At 41.1% G+C, this 21,761-nt stretch overlaps 1 protein-coding gene across 1 annotated transcript in view; it reads right to left on the reverse strand.

Annotated features, from left to right (window-relative positions):
• Positions 1 to 885, reverse strand: part of cdk14 (cyclin dependent kinase 14) — a 657,100-nt gene extending 656,215 nt beyond the window's left edge. Inside the window, exon 1 of the mRNA XM_060824928.1 lies at positions 346 to 885. Within this exon, the coding sequence (XP_060680911.1) occupies positions 346 to 436 (91 nt within the window). The 5' untranslated portion in view covers positions 437 to 885. The remainder of the gene's footprint in view (positions 1 to 345) is intronic.
• Positions 886 to 21,761: the final 20,876 nt, after the last annotated feature.

The raw sequence follows: 21,761 nt of genomic DNA on the forward strand, positions 1-21,761 counted from the left end.
CAAGTGTTTTTATCTAATAAAAAACATTTTATTAACGATACTGCAAGATTAGAATATACACAGAAAACAGTTGAGCATTTGAGGTTTCTTCTATGTTGAAGTACATCAGCAGCTTGCCTTATACAACCAGTACAGTACTGCACAGAAGCGAAGACTGTGCTAACTGCGCCAGCTAGCTTTACCATGGTGAAAGTGTTCCTCTTTAAAAAGGGAGACAGAAAAAATCCTAACAGTCAATGGACATTTTAAAACCTAATAATGAACACTTCTCAGAAAGCGAAACTAAATGTGGCATTTCACAAAGTGATTAAAAAGATCAAAAGCTTCAGTAATCAATAAACTCACCCAAACGACTAAAACTTTCAGACAAAGTTCTTCTCAACTTTTTCATTCTGCCGATTTTCTCAGTCGACTGCTCTGAAATCATATCACACATCTTTGGCAGAATGGTCCAAACTGGTGCCTCTTCCGAATCCTCGGTAAATCTCTCAAAAAAGGGGCCGGAAAACAAAATACGGGTCCCCTCCCCCTTTAAAACGAATAGCTGCAAGGGAAAGACGAAACGGTGGGCTTAAGTTTGAAGGCTTCCCCCCATCCTCCTGTCAAACACAGGAAGTATATTCACAGCCCCTCGGCGTTTTTTTTCTACAAGTTATATCCTGGAGAGTTTCCCCCTTCCCCTCTCTCTCTCTTGAATTCTTGGCACGCCACTAAGACAAAGTAATTCATCCAGATAAGCGGCGCTGGAATCAATTCTTCTGTATTTCGAAGAAGGAGGAAGAAAGAGCGAAAGGGGAGGTTTGCTTTTGAGTGATAACCACTGTCAGCACTGAGCCAACAGTAAGCAGTCACCCTCTCAAAACCTCAGTGAGCTGGGCTGTCATTTTCTCCACAAGTCAGAGGCACTCCGATGGTCCAAAACCCACCCCTCTCTCCCGGTTGGCTCGCTTCCGTAGCCCTTTGCCCATTCTATGGTCCGTTAGCATGTCAATCACTCTACAGCTCGCCCCAGAAGATGCAGGCTTTAAGAGTTGGTTGCCACCCAGATATTTCTCAATTTTTTTTGTTGAACTGTTTGGCACTGTGGAGGAACATTGTTCCTTTGAAAACGATATGGATTACTGCCTAATTAAATGGGAAACGATGTATTTAAACTGGATATTGTGTGTTTATATTTTATTTAAAAATGTGTTAATAATAAACTGTACAGAAAACCTCCCAGAGTCAAGCACTCGGTTGTAAATCATCTCCCATTTATTTGTTTTAGATTAGGGAATGGCCCAACCTCATTAACTGGATGACATCACGGCTATCGATATTCGTGCTTGAATAAAAATCACAGCTATCAGAAAGTAGCCCGAAGCCAGCCTGGGAACGACACAGTAACAACATCCTTAAAATAGGACAGAATTAAATGGTTTGCCTAATGATGCTGATGCTCCCCGTAGCTGCATAAACACAAATGGTAAGAAATCACGCTCTGCACTTTTTCTTCTTGCTCATGCTCACTCTTTCTTTCAAGTTGGCCAGTCCACCACCTTCGGGCATTTCAACTAATATTTCAAAACAAATCAAACAATTCCAAACTTAAGTTTATTCAGTTTTACACAGAAGCTACATCAAGTCACACTTGCCTGATAAGCTGACGTTTCTTCAGTTACGAAGGGGTCTCCACACACTGCGATATTTTGTTTCATCTGATTTTTAACTGGTAACGTTCGTGTTTGATTCATTCGTCTTGGAAAGATACACTGATAATACAGGTATTCAAAATTGTAAAATTTCCAAATTGTTTTTATAAGTGGAGACCAGTATACAATGGAACAGGGATGTTTACTAATTGTATTCTGCCATTCTGGGTCCCCATTACAGAACTGATGGGAGGGTAGACTAGGGGAAAGTTCACAAGGGCAACATTTCCTCCAGGCTGCAAATTACTTCATCATCAGCATTGTAATTCAATCATAAAGTGGTTAAATAAGCCATGCAGCATCAGAGCCTTTCAGTTGACATGGGTCAGCTTCTCACCCTGAATGTATCTATAAGGGCAGGATTCTGCACATTGTTTATATTTTGGAGAATCTCGTCATCCTTTGTTATCTGATTGTTCATATCTAATGAAATGCTAATAAGATTTTGTTTAATTATACATGCAGAGGTTGATTATCAAATCTGCAGTATATGCGGTACACTCATTGGTTTTTTTTAAATTCAGCAAGGTTTTTATCATAGAGGCAACCTTTTTGTTTTCTTTTTTGGCTGTTGTCAATATGTACTTCCAGCCAAGTTGCATCAGGTATGCTTAAATACAAAATTTTCCCACAGTGATAGCAATATGACCCTACATAGTTGCCTCTCGCTAAATTGTATTTATTTCTAGAGAATAAATAAATAAATAAGTCATTACTATTCATGTCCACTTTTTGCACATGTATTTTAGTCTTCAAAGGATTTCAAATCAAAATCGATAACTTTGACTTTTTGTTGTTCTTCTCCCAATATATTTTCTAACCAATCTGTTCAGTGATATGATTACATAACTCTGGAGTAGATGGGACCTGAATCTGGGTCCCCTAGCTTATTCTACCCCTCCCAATATATTGCTAGAAATATATCCCAATATATTTCTAATCAAGCTAAATAGGATCATTACTACACAATTTTAAACCCAGGCATCAAGGCTCCGAGCTAGGCACACTTTCACTGCACTAAAAGAGCTATTCCCAACATATTCCTTTTTTTTTGGACTCAAAGTTCTTTATCTGTCATGATGGGATTCAATCCCCACGCGCCACGATCTGGGGATCTGAATCACAAGGCAAGTGACATTACCATTACACTGTATCACCTCCCACCAGTACATTTCTGGATGATTTCTTTTTTATAATTTAACACCATGAGCATTGATCATCATAGTGTTACCATTAAAAAGTAAACTAGCAGATACATTCCTTCTGACAAGCTCCACAACTCTAACTCTGCCCAATTTAAAATCAATTAGTGAAACTAAATTGAATACAAGAATCAAATATGCAAGTCGAAAGTGTCAGCTGTCAACAACACTGAATCAAAAAGGTCAATTTTAATTATCTGTGGTGCTGACCATGATAAGCCTTTTCCTCAGTCCACTTATGAACCTTGATATCAAACTCAGCAGCCAGATTTTCATAGATATGTAAACAGAAGAGAATAATCGAAATTTAGATATCTGATCACACCAACTCATTCTGTTATGATATTTCTGTTTCATTAATTCTGTTCTTTTGAACGTATTGTTCAATTCTACTTCTATTTAAAAATATATTATTTTTAAAGTATTAGAAATGAAAGAGCATTGTATCTGATTTTCAGGAATTTAATGGATGCTTAAATAGCCAACATGTTGGCTGGATTTACACAAAAGAAATGAACCACTTGACATATTGATAAAAAGAAAAATATATCTGGATGCTGCACTGAAGCAGGTATTATGTTAGGTGTTTCAATTGTCCACAATTTCCCTAGAATTTCAAGGATCTGAAAATAAATTTTCTGAACCCTGCTGGGAATCAACTAATAGAGAATTCAAAGGACCTTGAAAAGAAAGTTCTGATTTCTTTCAATTATTTTGTTGATTAGTTATAAAAGTACTGAAGTTGAGGATAAAGGCTGCAAGAGCACATTGTGATACCACCAGAAAAAATGACCAAGCCAAGTTGGCAATCCTATATTAGGCCACAGGAGAAGTGAGAGAAACCAATTTGTTTTGGGTCCCACACGCAAATTTGGGCTATTCTGGAGACTGAGATTGTTTTAGCCTCTTTGTTATCATGCAGGAACTATTCCTTGAACTCAATCTACCAGCAAGAAACAATCGTTAGATCACTGTATTTGAGAATTATTAAAGGGCATTTATTTTACTAACATGACAAGGTTTAGAAAGAAACAGTATGCAGTTGATCAGTGTTGCCAGATTCTTTTCAATATAACACCATAACAAAAGTTTATACTTTTACTTGAACTATAATTTTGCTTGTTTGCCTAGGCATGTCAAGCTATATATTTTTATACGGAGAGGATAATGCACTTGTTTCATGTTTGTGACATTTCTAAGTAACTTTAACCATGATGTAGGAGACAGCTTTGAATTTAGATGAAGAAAAGCATAAGAACAATCATAGCAGCATAGTGACTGAATTGATGTTTCATGCTGTTACATTTTTTTAAAAGTATGTTTTCATTGAGAAGAAGTTTGCTGACAATCTCTGTAAATACAAAAATTTCCACAAACTGAAATCTGTCCCTTTATTTTCTTTTTATAATTATGGTAATGTAATCTACATCCAATAATTAATCAAGGCTATTTGGAGTATACTTGAGAATATGTAGGAGACCTACAATATTTCTTACCAGATAATAGAAATTATTATAATATTTAACTTTAAACAGTTCAAGCCATTGATCTAGATTATTTATAAATGAAATATTGGACAGGACAAAAGAAAAAAAAAACTACTCCCTCAATCTTTCTCTCTATGTAAGCTTCCCAATTCATATTTACAGCATCCAATGACTTTCAAAACTCACATGGTCTTGCTCCTATCATGTAAGGCCATCTCAGATCACTTCCTTATTCAGTCACCATCTTGTCAATCACACCTCCTTCTGTATCCATCTCTCGAATAAACTATCCCTTAATCACTTACTTTGGTTATGACATTCCTTCCACATTTAGTTCCACAGTAAACACAAGTTTGTGTGGGGAAGGTCATGCTTACAAAATTTATTGGACTTTTTGAGGAAGTGTCAAATACGATTGATGAGGGTAGGGTGATAGATGTGTCTATATGGACTTTAGCAAGTATTTGATAAGGCCCCTCATGGCAGACTGATCAAAAAGGTGAAGTCATGTGGGATTTGCAGTGAGCTGATAAGGTGAGTACAGAGCCTGACTTAGTCATCGAAGACAGAGAGCAGCAGTGGAAACATGTTTTTCTGATCAGAGATCTATGACCAGTGGGGTGTTCCACAGGGATCAGTGCTGGGACCCCTGTTGTCTGTAATATATAGAAATGTTATGGAGGAGAATGCAGGTTGCCTGATTAGTCAGTTCGTGGATGACACAAAGATTGGGGAAGCTGCAGTTAGTGAGGAGGATTGCTAGAGGATATAGCAGGACATAGCTAGACTGGAGACTTGGACAGAGAAATGGCAGATGGGGTGCAATCTGGACAAATGCGAACAGATGCATTTTGGAAGGTCTAAAGCAGGAGGGAAGTATACAGTAAATGGCAGAACCCTTCATATCATCACATACGGAGGAAGCTAGTTATTAAAGTCCACAGTTCATTGAAATTGACAACACGTGGTTAAGGTGGTAAAGTAGAAATATGGCATGCTTGCCTTTCTAGGTCTGGGTATAGAGTATAAAAATTTGCAAGTCATGCTGCAGTTGTACAGAACTTTAGTTAGGCCACATTTGGAATATTGTTTTGGTTGCCATACTACTGGAAGGAGAGGAGGCTCAGGAAAGGATGCCAAAATGATTTACCGGACTGTTCTCGGATTGGAGGCAATTCGTTATGAGGGAAGATTAGACAAACCTGGTTTATTATCACTTGAATGTCGAAGGATGAATGATGACCTGATAGATGTTTACAAAATTATAAGAGGCATGGATAGGACAGATAGTCTGAGTCTTTTTCTCAAAGTAGAAAAGTCAATTACGAGGGGACATAGGTTTAAGGTAAAAGAGGGTACGATTAAAGGAAATGTGAGAGGGTAAGTTTAAAGGAGGTGTGAGAGGTAAGATTTTTACACAGATGGTGTTAATTGCTTAGAATGTGCTGCCAGAGGAGGTGGTAGAGTGGGATATAATAGCGACATTTAAGAGGCACCTTGATTGATACATGAATAGGAAGGGAATAGAGGGATACAGACCATATAGAGGCAAAAAGTTATTAGTTTAGAAAGGCATCATGTGTCAACACAGACTGGACAACCAAAGGGATTGTACCTATGCTGCACCATTTTTTGTTCTTTGTTCTTTGGCACTCAATTTGGTTTCCGCCAGTGTCATTCAGCTCTTGACCTCATTTCAACCTTGGTCCAAAGATAGCTAAGAAAACTGAATTCCAGAGCTAGAAGCATGGCTGAGGGGTGGGCTTTATCATTGATAACGGGGCTGAATTTGACATGTATTGCATTAATGAGCCCTCACAAAACTGGAATCATAGGGTAAACTTTCCACTGGTTGGAGTCATACCTGGTACATGGGAAGACGGTTATAGCTGTTGTTAGGTATTATAGTTTAGATTACTTACAGTGTGGAAACAGGCCCTTCGGCCCAACAAGTCCACACCGACCCGCCGAAGCGCAACCCACCCATACCCCTACATATACCCCTTACCTAACACTACGGGCAATTTAGCATGGCCAATTCACCTGACCCGCACATCTTTGGACTGTGGGAGGAAACCGGAGCACCCGGAGGAAACCCACACAGACACGGGGAGAACGTGCAAACTCCACACAGTCAGTCGCCTGAGTCGGGAATTGAACCCGGGTCTCAGGCGCTGTGAGGCAGCAGTGCTAACCACTGTGCCACCGTGCCGCCCAAAGTTGTTGGAGGTCAGTCTCTCAGCTCCAAGACATTTCTGTAGGAGCTCCTCAAGATGGTGTCCTAGGCTCAACTGTACTCATTGATGACTTTCCCTCCATTTTAAGGTCAGACGTGGGGATATTCATTGATGAATGCACATTGTTCACGATTTAGAATCATAGAGTCAAAGAGATATACAGCATGGAAACAGAACACTTCAGTCCAACTCATCCATGCCAACTAGATATCCCAACCTAATCTAGTCCCACGTTCCAGCACCCGGGCCATATCCCTCCTAAGGCTTCCTATTCATATACCCATCCAGATGCCTTTTAAATGTTGCAATTGAACCAGCCTCCACCACTTCCTTTGGCAGCTCATTCCATTCATGTACCACCTTCTGCGTGAAAAAGTTGCCCCTTAGGTGTCTTTTATATATTTCCCCTCTCACCCTTTAGCCTATGCTGTCTAGTTCTGGACTCCACAACTCAGAGAAAAGCATGTGCCTATTTATCCTATCCATGCCTCTTATGATTTTATAAACCTCGATAAGGTCAGCTCTCATTCTCCGATGCTCCAGGGAAAACAGCCCCAGCCTGTTCAACCTCTCCCTATGGCTCAATTCCAGTGTGATTGCCCCTTAACCCTGTGCAGTGCCCCTTTCTTCCCCGAACCTTTTGCCCTCACCCCAGGCTGGGGAAGGGAGGGGGACTTGAGTCCATGTGGATTGCCTTCCTTTGTTGCACAGCAAGATCCCAGCCCAAAATCCCAGGCGTACATTCAGCCCATTGTGTCTATCCACCCCCTCCCCTATTAAATGCCCCGTGTCCTGCCCCTGGGCTCTCTTTAAGATTTACCCCTGAAAGGCCCCTCGTTGAACTCCTGTCCCACTAGAGATCACTCCTCCCTTATAACCCCCCATGGCCCCACCCAGTGAGCATGTGCAGACACTCTCTGATCTTTTGACCGGCAGCGGTGGGGCACAGCAAGATCCCATCTCCAGCCGTTCCCTGTTGCACCCTCTTTCTCTACCCCCCCCCCCCCACCTATCAAACACTGAGGGATGGGTTTTATGTGTTACCCCCTGCTCCTCAGTTTGCCCCAAATATTTCCTACACTCCCCCCAGATGTTGTCTGTCCCCCCATTTAGCAGCCCCTCCAACTGACCCAATACCTTCCCCTCAGCCACTGCCTTATTGCCCCCACCCTCAGGTATGGAAACAGCCAATGTCCATATGCAGGAAGACAACTGGACAGACTTGGGCTCTTAAATGGCAAGTGACATTCATGCCACACAAAGACTAGGCAATAACCATCTCCAAAAAGATAAAATCTAATAGTCGGTCCTGTTTCTATTCTCTGGTCCACCATCTACAAGACCTAAGTCAGGAGTGTTTTGAATGCTATTCACTTGCCTGAATGAGTGCTGCTCCAACAACTTTCAAGAAGCTTAACACCATCACAGACAAAACATCCAGCTTGATTGGCACAATGTCCTCACACTTTCAACATTCACTCGCCCCATCTCAATGCACAGTGGCAACAGTGTGTACGATCTATAAAATACACAGTAGTAGTTCACCAAGGCCTGTTTGATAGTATCTTCCAAACCCTTGAGCTTTGTGACCTAGAGAGGACAGAGGTAAGAGGTGGATGTAAATACCATATGTATCCCTTCAAACCATGCCACTCTGACTTGGAGTAAATTACCATTCCTTCACTGTCACTGGGTGAAAATACCAGAATTCCCTTCTGAATACTACTAGAACTGCAACAGTATGGGAAGGCAGTTCACTAGCAGCGTTTCCATGGTAAGTAGAAATTGGCAATAAATGCTGGCTGAGCCAGTGTGTCCAGCTTTCCATGAATGAATATAAAAAGAAAATGTGCACTATAAAACCTAGTTCAAACTCACCACAACCTCTCTAAATCCCACTTTTATTGCAAAGGTTGCAGATTGGTTATCTGACATCCAGTACTAAGTGAGCAAAAGTTTACTTCAATTAAATTCTGGAAATATTAAGAAATTGTTTTTGGTCCAATCACCTGCTGACTCTATTCACTTACCTCAGCTAAAACCACACTGATCACAATCTTGAGTTTATATTTGACCTGAAGATGAGCTTCTGACTACATATACACAACATTACTAAACCTACTTGTTTCCACCTCTACCTATCATCCAGCTTGGCCCTTCCCTTAGCTCATCTACTCAAGTACAATTCTGTGGAAAGACTAAATGAAACCAAGTGGTCTTTTCCTGTTTGTATATTCAAACTGCAAAATCCTTTAAGATGCTCTTTAAAACCTACCTCTTTGTCGAAACCTTTGGCCCTAACGCATGACTTGGCATCCATTTTTGCTTTATGATGCTCCTGTGAGATAGTTTGCAACTTTTTATTACATTAAAAGGTGTAAAATTACAAGTTGCCATTGTTGTACTCTGAGAGTTGGAATTACTGGCCTGAGGTAAAGACCTAGAACTGGCCCTGGAACACTTGTTCGTTAACTTTAATTGATGAAAAATCACATTTTTGAAGCTATCTAGCAAACAATATGCTATCAGTCTTTTCAGCTTCTCAGAAAATGGATAATGGCTCACCTTTATCAGCTCACATATTATACCACATTGCCATGTGAACATATAAACAGGAAAAGACTGATCTGCCCACACAATTGTAATGTCTTGTACATCGCAATCTGCATGCCATCTAAAACCATGTGATCTCCTTCCTAATTTAGAGAAAAATAAAATGAAAGGCCTGTCTAACTCCGTTTGTCAATCAAACGAGTTCAGGAGATTATGTTGGACCTACAATCCATATTGGCAGATCTGCACCCCAGCTAGAAACAGGTCCAGCTCTTGCTTGAAAAAAGTCAGCAAATCAGCATTTGCTGCACAAGTTGGCAGCCTGTTCCACAGCACCACTTCTCTCTGAGAAAGAGCCACCTTCTGACATTGATCTTACAACTGGTTTTGCTTGAATTAAAAGCATGCCTATTGGACCACGACAGAAGCTCTGACACGAAGGTGCTTTTTATTTAACATTCTGAACTTGTTGGCAGCCATCAAAGAACTGTATTTTGGTTGAATTGTGAACAAACGGCCTTTATCTTTCTCTGACAGCCTGTTTTCTAGCTTCAGCTTTGTTTGCAGTCTCCATTTTAGACCCTCACTCTCTGAAACTATGAGGCTGAGGTTCTACTGGGGCACATTTGTATTGAGAGTACATTCTGTACTCCAGTGCACAGAGAGAAATCACACAGGGTGCAGATCTCCTTCATTTACTTATTACGATTGTGTTCCCAATGTAATTGGAGTTACATGTACAGACACCTAGCGGCCAGGGTTTAGGATTTTCTGGAGAGGCACTTTGAGTGCAGGGGCAGTGTCTGGCTTATTTTAACACATTGCAGGGGAAGCAGAACTGGCCTATTTGCATAGCCAACAGGATACCTGCAGCTACACTCTCTATTGGCTATAAACTGGCCAGTTCTGCTACCTCTGCTGCATAATGTACTAAGGTAAGTCATGGCTCTGCCACCTTCCAAAGGGTAGCGAAGATGGAGCCCTTTGGCAAAAATGAGGACTGCAGTTGCTGGAAACCTGAGTCTGGATTAGAGTGGTGCTGGAAAAGCACAGCAGGTCAGGCAGCATCTGAGGAGCAGGAAAATCGATGTTTCGGGAAAAAGCCCTTCATCAGATCTGATGAAGGGCTTTTGCCTGAAACGTCAATTTTCCTGCTCCTTGGATGCTGCCTGGCCTGCTGTGCTTTTCCAGCACCACTCTAACCAAGATGGAGCCCTTTGCTGAGAGAGCCTATGAGGTTGTACTGAAGTACACAAGGGTCTTTGTCATTTTTAGATGTAAGCGGGACCCTCTTCAGTAAACTCTTGGGAATGCAACTTCCACAGTAAAAAAAAATTATCGTCCCAGATGACCTAGGGCTCCAATACCTTGGGGATGTTTGTAAAGGTAAAGGACAGCTGTATCATGTCTATACTAGAGAAATTGACCTTCTCACCAACCATGGTATCAATGAGGCACAGAGGTCTTAATTCATCAGAAGGAAATCCAAAGGCCAGCATACCACTCCTGTTACTGAGATACATCCCACAACTGTGCTGACTGGGCAGGTTGATGTGCCTCTTGAGAGGTCCCTAATCATGCCCCTTGTTCTGCAATAATACAGCATGTGGCTACATTGTGTTGGGTTGTTGCAGCTCAAGCTTCTCCATCATCTTTAAGGGAAAACAAAGTCAAGGATATCTCCTGGGACAGCAATCATGTGACGTTGAATATTGAGCCACTCAGATACTACGATTCCATACATATGTAATCAGCTTTGAGGTGGTGGGATAATACAAGTTGCATGAATTGGAGCTGCTATTTTCAAGATTAGTCTAATTCAAAATAGTGTTTCAGTAGATGTTTCAAACCATCATGAATAGCATTGCTTATGATACTTTCCATCCCACAGAGCATGACAGTATTACAACAAATGGCAAGTACGGCAATATGAGACTTCACCAGGAGCCACTTGATGTGAGTACAGTAAATATTTCTGACATTCTCCTTATGGTGATGTTTCGTTGAGTCGTGGCTGTATGATTATGACACAGAGCCACTATTGGGAAGAAATCTCCATTGTCTACCAGTACAAAGAAAAATGAATTTGCCATCATTCAACAAGCATAGAAGAACATATCCCCTCTCCATCACTGAAAAAATCTTTACCATAATCCTTCTGAATCACTTTGTTCAACATCTCAGTGAGAATTTGCTGCTGAAAAATCAGCATGTTTTAGAAAAGGTTGGGAAACCACTGATAAAGTGCTTACAGCTATCCAGCTCCCAGAGAAATGCCAAGAACTGAATATGGCATCCACATGATGTTTGTTCATGTGAGTGCAGCCTTCACATAGTCAGCACTGAGTGTCTCTGGTAGGTAGTGGAGAAATTGTATTGCCTAGTGAAATTTGTCACAATAATTCAGCAGTTCCATGACAACATGCTTACCTGTGTCTTGGATCATGATGAGTCTTATGACCCATTAGTAGAGTTAGGCTGAGGTGGGCACTAGCACCAATCATGATTTTAATAGGGTGAGGGCATTCATTATGCACAGGCATTTTTGTGGTCACAGATATAACTCCACGGTGGTGAGTTGCCTCCCTGACGCTAGGGTCCAGCAGAGTGGCTGCAAGACATTTTTATATGGGAAGATGAACATGCAGAGGCTAAGGTGCACAATGGAATTAATTGCTTACGTAGGAAGGGGGATGTGGTCCTGCAATCAGACTTTATGGAGCTAAATAGAGTTTTAGCTATGCGGAAACTCAATTGCTATAATCTCTGGATTACGCAGTCCATTGACAGCACCATTACATCACTGCGTCCTATTTCTGTACTCACTTGTATATGGGACTGGGTGCAGTTGAGAGAACCAGACAATATTCTGGGGAGCCTTGTTTGAAACAATCCCAGCAGATGACTGTATTTGAATTCAATAAATGTCCGGAATTAAAAGGCCAGTGATGGCCATGAAACCATTCTTGCTTTTCTTAAAAATCCTTCCATTCGCTAATATCCTCTCAGAGGAAATCTACCATCCTTAACTGGTCTGGCATACATGTGACTCCAGACCCACACCACAGTTAACTCTTAACTGCTCTCTGAAATGACCTAGTAAGCCACTCAGTTGTATCGACCACTAAAAAAAGTCTCAAGGAGGAATGAAAGTGGACAGACGACCTGACATTGACTAAGGCACCGAAGCTAACATTGACAAGCACAGCTCTGTTGATTCTGCAATGTTGTCCTCATCAATAGCTGGGGCCTCTTCCCAAAACTGGGAGAGTTGTCTCCCAGACTAGTCAAGCAACATAATCATGCTCATGAAATCATATCTTACAGACAATGTCTGAGACACCACCATCATCATTCCTGAGTACATCTGGTCCCACTGGCAGGACAGACCCACAGAGCTGCTGGCACAGTGATGTACAGTCAGTGGGGAGTTGCCCTGGGAGTCTTCAACTTTGGCTACAGACTCCACGAAGTCAAACCTGGGGAAGGACGCCTAAGTACCACATATCTTCCGCACTTGGCTGATGTATCAGTGGTCCATCATGTTGAACAACACTTGGAGGAAGCACTGAGGGTGGAAAGGATGCGGAATCTACTCTGGATGGGGGAGCTTCAATATTTACCACCGTAAGTGGCTCAGCAGTAGCACTACTGATACCATTATATCAGAAACAGAAGAAAGCATTACATCACTGCAAGTGACTGGCTGTTCCAATTCAAAGGATTTAATCCTCAGCTTTACCACTTTCCCTTCTCCTAATGATTTTCCTGATTGTGGAATTCAACTGCAGTTACAACCAAAGTCAAGGAAAAATGACTTCCAAGTTCATGCAGCCAGATTTTTAACACCTACGTTTGACATGAGGTTTGTACCCACATACAATCCAAAAACTGTGAAACAGGGAATCTTTATCCACTGGCATCAGGGTCATTACAAACATGAAGGAAATTCAGGATTAGAAAAGGATATACTTACAGAAGGTAGTCAGAAAGGCCATGTGGGTATTGAGCCAAAGATTTCCTTTTTCTTTCTCCTTCCCATGAGCTGTTCTCCACCAAAGACACTCTTTCTTTCCAGAGACAGTCCACGTGTTTATTCCAGCTGTTCTTCCTCATTGTCATTACCTTCTGCTTGAGGTCCTGTTACACATGAACGAAGACATGTGAACTATCCAATTATTGCATAGGTTGCTTTACTCCCAGTGCAGAATTTTAAGTTGGGAGTAGTTATTTCAGTGGCTGTTCATCTGGGCAGGCTGTTGTGCCAGCATTAATCTCAAACACTTATGCATAGATAGCAGAACCACTTGGGAATTGAATTTCATTCATTCTTATTCTCTCTTTGCGCTTCTTAATTTCTGTGTTCATCTCACTCCCTGGGGACATTTAATCAGCTGGGAGAAATATTGGCTGAACTGGGAGATTTCCATCACTTCAGTGTTCTGCAGGAACAGTGCTAACCAGGTCAATTTCAATGGTTTCTTTCAGTTTAGGTATGAGCACGCCATGATCCTATCAGTGGTCTAGGAGCAGGGTAATGACTGCCAGGGAAAGGACAGACGGAGGTTCCCCAGCTCCTAAGATGTTGCAATGGAGATAAGAAAAGTTGACACAACATTCCTCTACATTTGTCCCAGAGCACCAAGGTGCACTAAAGTCTATATTTCAACATAAGTGATGCTGTTCCTTACGTTGGACCTCAAAAGAATGGCACTGGATGCAAGGTGGGGTACTCATGTTTTGACACTATCCCCTTCCATGAGTTAACTGTTCATTCTACAATAACATGGAAAACACCACAATCAACATGCAGATCTGTGTGTTTTCATATCGAACTTATATTGCAGTCATAAAGGGAGGAGAGAATAGAGGTTGGAGATGGCAGTTGGTCTTTAATTTAGATAAATGTAAGTATTACATTTTGGTAAGGCAAACCAGGGCAGGGCTTACACAGTTAATGGTAGGGCCCTGGGGAATGCGGACCAACTGAAGGATCTAGGGGTTCAGTTATAGAGTTACCCGAAAGTACCATCACAGGTAGACAGGGTGGTGAAGGAGGCATTTGGCATGCTTGCCTTCATTGGTCAGAGCATTGTATATCGGAGTTGGGACATGGTGTTGTGGCTGTACAAGACTTTGATGAGGCCACTTTAGAAAACTGCGTTCAATTCTGGTCGCCCTGTTATAATGTTGAAAAGGGTACAGACAAGATTTACAAGGATGTTATTGAGATTAGAGGGTTTGAGTTAGAAGGAGATGCTGGGATTATTTTCCTTGGAACATTGGAGGCCAAGGGGTGACCTTGTAAAGTTTTATAAAATCATGAGGGATATAGATAAGGTAAATAGCCAAAGACATTTTCCAAGAATAGGGAAGTCCAAAAGTGGAGGGCATGGGTTTAATGTGAGAAGGAAAAGATTTAAAAGAGACCTGGGGGGCAACTTTTTCACACTGAGGGTATTGCATGTGTAGAATGAGCTGCCAGGGGAAGTGGTGGAGGCTGATACAATTACAACATTTAAAAGGCAGCTGAATGGGTATGTGAATAGGAAATGTTTAGAGAGATATGGGCCGAATGCAGGCAAATGGGACTAGTTCAGTTTAGGATACTTGGTCAGCACGGATGAGGTGGACCAAAGGGTCTGTTTCTGTGCTGTATGACTCTATGTCAAAACAGAGCTTGAAGGGGCAGTGTCTATGAGCATTAGGAGTCAAGCATGGTAGAGGTGAGCATGGGCCATTCAGGAGCTGTGTGTGACTGACCTCTGGGGACAGGGAATAAACCAATCACCAACAAACGCAGGTGAGAAGCAGGCTATGTCTGGAAAATGTGCTGGGAAAGCAAGTGGCTGGGAGAGTATGCTGCCAGGCTTATTGTTGGCTGTGTCTGGGTCTTATGGGTTTTGCCATTGGCTGAAGGGGCTTGCAAAAATGTGTTCAAGGGAGGACAGAAGATAGGAACTGCAAGGGAGAATGGAAGAGAAGGAGAAAATGAGGTCTGCAGATGCTGGCGATCAGAGCTGAAAATGTGTTGCTGGAAAAGCGCAGCAGGTCAGGCAGCATCCAAGGAACAGGAGATTCAACGTTTCGGGCATAAGCCCTTCTTCAGGATTCCTGAAGAAGGGCTTATGCCCGAAACGTCGAATCTCCTGTTTCTTGGATGCTGCCTGACCTGCTGCGCTTTTCCAGCAACACATTTTCAGCTCTGATCTCAAGCATCTGCAGACCTCACTTTCTCCTCGAAGATTTTAACCTACTGCGAATCCTCTTGCAAGGATGCCTTCCTTGAAGAAGCTCTCTTCCTCCCTCTACAAGGTTCCTGAAGAAGGGCTTATGCCCGAAACGTCGAATCCTCTGTTCCTTGGATGCTGCCTGACCTGCTGTGCTTTTCCAGCATGGAAGAGAAGGTTGTGCAGGCTTAGGCTTGTGAGTGGAGGGAGGAATAAGAGAGGCTGTCAGTGGAAGAGGTTAGAAGAAGGAAACTGCAAGTGTAAAAGCGGGTGGGGAGTGGGGCCATAGTGGAGTGGGGAGCAGGCTCGAAAAAAGAGAGATATATTTAAACCCTGTCAACAAAGAAATACTCAGCTAACCCAGAGCCAGGAAAACTTAAATTATGGAATTAATCAACATTGACTTCACCAGTTTGTAGAAGATATGTTTAGGGTGATAGTTTTTTTTGTGTAGAAGTGTGTCGAATTACTTTTCAAAACAGTCATTAACTTATGTCTTTTTTTTTAGATTAGATTAGATTAGATTACCTACAGTGTGGAAACAGGCCCTTCGGCCCAATAAGTCCACACCGACCCGCCGAAGTGCACCCACCCAGACCCATTCCCCTACACCTAACACTACGGGCAATTTAGCATGGCCGATTCACCTCACCTGCACATTTTTTGGACTGTGGGAGGAAGGCGGAGCACCTGGAGGAAACCCACACAGACACAGGGAGAATGTGCAAACTCCACACAGTCAGTCGCCTGAGGTGGGAATTGAACACAGGTCTCTGGCACTGTGAGGCAGCAGTGCTAACCATTGTGCCACCGTGCCACCCACTAATTTAAATATTGTGCTTCAAGGAAATTACTGTGTTTAACAGTGTGCTGATAATCGAAAATAATGATGAATTCTTCTAATTTTGTTTCCATGCTAATTCAAATACTCTGTATATCAACACAATGACATAAGGTAGTGTCTGTACCACCTAATAGGTAAAAACAATGACTGCAGATGCTGGAAACCAGATTCTGGAGGAGTGGTGCTGCAAGAGCACAGCAGTTTAGGCAGCATCCGAGGAGCAGCAAAATTGACGTTTCGGGCATAAGCCCTTCATCAGGATTCCTGATGAAGGGCTTTTGCCCGAAATGTCGATTTTGCTGCTCCTCGGATGCTGCCTGTACCACCTAATACATGAGTTAGGATGACAAAGGAACTCCTGAACACCGAGAAGTAGCTTTCAAGTAAATCTCAAGATCCTTTTGAGAAATTATTATTACTTTGACCCCTGTTGCCAATGTATAATGCAGTAACATAGTGAAAACCAGCAACACCAATAGCATAGCAATTACCCCATTGGGCCAAATCGAGCCTGGTAGCCACAACCTGTGCATTTACAATTTATATTTTATAGTTTAGTTTAAAAAATCATTCTTAAGGAAACTCTCAGTGGATGCCTTTGTATTAGCACCCGATTGACAGTGCATCCAAAGCCCCTCTGTACATACACGCAGTGTTTGTCACGTAAATGGGCTATTCGTAAAAAAAAAATGCATTAAATAATTGGACAGATTGTGAAATTGTTCAAGAGGCATTAATATTAAATATTTCTTCACAGTCTTGTCTCTTGTCAAGTATTATCTACAACAATTATGAGCTATTTCAAGGAGATTACATCATGACATCAGAAGTGATGAATAAATAAAATTCTTCCTTTTTATTCATTTTTTGCACCACTCTAGTAACTCAGTTTGATGTCATTTATTTTAAGATTAAACTTTTGCAATAATACTTGTTAACGGAACAGCAATATCTTCTTAACTACACCATGCCATGAAACACATCAAATTCATGACACAGCACATAACAGAGTGTCTAGCTCTTTTACCATGCTCAACTCATTATTTTGTAAGTCTGATTACAATCTTCACATTCAGCAAAATACAAGAAGGTTGGTGTTGCCATAACAATTAGCTGCCACTACATCATGAAACACTGTTTAAAGTAGGTGATACAAATTATTCTGGCTAACATACTTATAGTCCAAAGGTGTTGGCCATGCTCAATGGTGGCATGCACATTTATCATTAACAAAGCCATAGGTTCAAATCCCACTCTCAAGACTTGAACAAATAATCAAGCTTGGCATTTCACTCAGGAAGGGCTCCATTACTGGAGACATCACCTTTTGCGTGAGGCACTAACAGAGGCCTTCTCTGCTCTGTCAGGTGAAACAAACAAAAAAACCCATTAAATTATTTGTAGAAGAGTTGGGGAGTCTTTGTGGCATCCTTGTCAAGTGTCAATCATCATTATTCAACATAAGTCACAAATCGTATTATGTTTCTGAGACTTTGCAGTGTATATATTTTCTACCTTATTTACTTTTCATCACAACAATGTAGTTCAAAGACTGCCGATAAAGTATTTGGTATGGCCTGGAGTTGTGAAAGATAAAACATAGAGCACAGAACTGTACAGCACAGAAACAGGCCCTTTGGCTCACAATGTTATGTTGAACATGAGGTCAAATTAAACTAATCCCTTCTGTCTGCCCTTGGTCCATATCCTTCCATTCCTTGTATATTCATGTGTTTATCTAAAAGTCTCAAAAACGCTCCTATCATATCTGCCTCCACCACCACCTCCCAGCAGCGCAATCTAGATTGCTATCACTCTCTGCCTAACAAACGTGCCCCTCACATCTCCTTTAAACTTCCTCACTCTCACCTCAAATGCATGCCCCAGTTTCATCTCCAGGAAAAGGATTCTGACCGTCAACCCTGTAACCCTCTATTTTTGGCCAAAAAGTCTGGAATTTTCCATATCTCTCTTGGAAAAGTCAACCCTAGTTCTTCACAGATAACAGATCAACATTTATGAATTAGTATGCCAGTTGTCCTGCTCCAGGTCTTCCCATCTGCCGGCTGTCACACTCCCTCCAGGTTTTCAGAATTACCGTAATTCATTGTGTTGTTTTATTCGTTTAAAGATCAATTGAGCTTCTACAAATGAGACAGTTTGAATTTTGACAGGCATGAATTTCAGCCACTCAAAAAGTATCCATGTAATAGTCAACCCTATAAATTTAACCTTAAAAAGTCAAAAACATTCAACTGTTACTCAGGTATATACTGTAAGCATCTCATAATTTTATAAAGTTCCATCAAGTCTCCCCTTAGCCTCTGCCACTCCAGAGAAAACAACCCAAGGTTTCCTAGCCTCTCCCTGTAGCTCATACCCTCTAATCCAGGCAGCAACCTGGTAAACCTCTTCTCGAAAGCCTCCAAATACTCCCTGTCATGTTGCAACCAGAACTGAACGCAGTACTCTAAGTGTGGCCTAACCAAAGTCTTATAAAGCTGCAAGGTCCTCATAAATGCAAGTCATTTCCTTCTCTAACCAGCATGATAAAGCATGATCTTGTAAAACAAAACAGAACCTGCCATTAATCATAGAAATGTAGATTTTTAGATTGTCGTTATGCTGTGGAAAGGAAATGAAGTTGACACGCATGCCTTCATGTCATCAACCCAGGTTTCAGTTACAATACTGAATGGTAAAGTTCCAAATCATCTTGGCTACCTCAATCAAATCTGGGTGGTGATATCTTTAGAAAGTCAGCAGTTCTTTTGTAAATTTAGTCAGTTGGCAAAGTGTTCAGGCCTTTGGGCCAACTATTCAGACCTTACAGAATTGGGTAAGTTTGATATGCCAGTTCTTTCTGAATCTTATCGCATGAAGCAAATGTTAAAAGGGTCAGCAATCAATTTTGAAAATTGCCAATAAGATGATACCAATTTCAGCTTGGGATGTGAGTCACTGCATTATTGTCCATCAAAACTAATTGGACATAAAATCAGAGAATGCATTCATGTCTGAAAGGAGAAAAAAAGTGACTTTTTATGTTCAGACCCTACATCCAGGCATGGAGAAAACTCAAGAACAGAAAAGTCCCCTGGCAATGTTTCTCTCTCTGCTGTCATGCATCAATTCCATTTGCTCCTATTTATGAGACATCATGAGAGTATTTGATCAAATTCCCAGGATTCTCTAGATGGACAGCTTCAAGTATCAGTTTGAAAATTATTTGGAAACGTCACACAGACGTGCTCATTTCAAAAATTCATCTGTATCTCATTCACTGGATGCATACTTTGAATTTAAGAAAACAATTTTAATTGAAGCTAGGACACTATGTTAGCTGAAATTAATCACATCATGACTCATTTCACAGACAGCCCATATGCAACACCCTTCACTGACAATGGGATCCTGGAGATTTGTAAACTTTTTTGTGATGACTCCTACAAGGACCAGGGGGAATCACTAATTAATCTCCCTGTGAAGTTCATTGAGTATGTGTTCTCTTGGTAACAGGCATTGGGCTACACAAATGGAACTCATCAACTGAGCCCTTTATAAGGCATGTTCTGAGGGTCACCAGAACCAAAACATTAACTCTGAATTCTCTCAAAAGATGCTGCCAGATCTGCTGAGCTTTTCCAGAAATTTCTGTTTTTGTTTCTGATTTCAAGTATCTGCTGTTCTTCCAGATTTTCTAAAGGAATAGGAATCAAACATTGTTTGATTCAATGAGACAATTGTAAAGCCTCGATACCTGACGTTGCCCAGGCACTGAAATTCACTCATGACATTATTCAATTATCTGATAAGCAAAATAGCTTTTATGATCATAAGACAATATTGTAGCAGAATATAGTCATTTGGCCAATTGAATCATCTCCATCATTCGACCATGGCTGATATGTTTCTCAACCTCATTCCCCTGTCTTCTCCCTGAAATCCTTGATCCCATTACTAATCAAGAACCTATCTATCTCTGTCTTTAAAAAAAACACTCAATGTCTTGGCCTCCACAATCCTCTGATGCACAGATTAACCATTCGCTAACTGAAGAAATTCTTCCTCACCTCAGTTCTAAAGTGTTATTCCTTTCACTCTGAGATTGTGCCCTCCAGTCTTCATCTCTCCTACTAGTGGGAACATCTTCTCAATGTTCACTTCATCCAGTATTCTGTGGGTTTCAATCAGGTTCCCCAAGAGGATCATTTTAGTGGAAAATACCACCTGGGTAGACAGTGCAAAATATTAAAGACCGGCTGTTTAAATATGTTAAATACTGTGCCTCACCAGGCAAATTTGATGCCAACTAGGCCTTTGGCAGATATGCACATTTGCATGATACAAAGCAAACAATGATCTGTTCAGGATAGATATTTCTCCAAGGGATAGCTTGATACAATCTATTTATGAATCAGCAGATATGACTAATATATCCTTCTATGTGGGGGAAACATACCCATCGCATCTATCCTGTCAAGGCCTCTCTAAATCTTAAATATTTCAAAGTATTGAAAGAATCCTAACTTTGCTTCAATGGTGATGAAGCCTAATCTGTTCCTGATTCCTTGATGTAAAAGTTGAATTGATCATTTTTGGTAATGGCAAATCCATTTAATGACTTGGATGAAATGGCCAATTGTACTGTAGTTACACCTGCACATGATACAAAGAGAGCTAGTACAGCATTCCGAGAAGCGAATATAAACCATCAGCAAAGGGATACAGACAGAATAAACTAGTGGGCAAATATAGTGGAGTATTGTGTAGAAAAATGTGTTGTTGTCCACTTTGGTAGGAAGAACAGACATGCAAGGTATTACCTAAAAGGAAACTGCAATACGCTGCAGAACTGAAGGATCTAAGTGGCCTCAAACATGAATCACTAAAAATTATGCAGCAATTATAATTAGCAAGTACTTTGGCAGGCAGATGGAATATTGGACTTCATTGCAAGAAGGAGAAAGCAGAAAAACAAGTAACTTATGTTACAACTGTACAGGGCGGTTATGAGACTACAACTGGAGAATACACTGTTATGATCCCCTTGGTGGGAATTATTTGCATTGGAAACAGTTTAGAGAAAATTCACAAAGCAAGTCCCTGAAATGATGCTTTAGCTTATGATGAAAAGCTGAACAGGTTGGATCTCTGCTACCTGACGTTTAGGAGAATGAGAGGTGATCTTTTTGAAATATTTAAGATTCAGAGAGGTCTTGGCAGAATAGATGCTGAGGGCATATGTTTCCCCCATATAGACGTTGTCCCACAGGATAGCTTGGATGCACTCTATTTCTGCAGCCATTTCCCTTATACATTTCAATCCATCACATATACTTTCGCAATGGCAAAATCTAATATATTTCTGATTTCTTAATGTGAGAGCTGAATTAATCATTTTTGGTTATGACAAAATGTGACTTGTGGAGGATGCCGTGTTTCCTCTATATTTGGGAATCTAGAACTCTGGGGGTGGAGTGTCATAATTTATAATTAAAGGGTCTTTGTTTAAAG

The sequence above is a fragment of the Hemiscyllium ocellatum genome, chromosome 5 (genome assembly GCF_020745735.1).
Source record: "Hemiscyllium ocellatum isolate sHemOce1 chromosome 5, sHemOce1.pat.X.cur, whole genome shotgun sequence".
NCBI lineage: Eukaryota > Metazoa > Chordata > Chondrichthyes > Orectolobiformes > Hemiscylliidae > Hemiscyllium > Hemiscyllium ocellatum.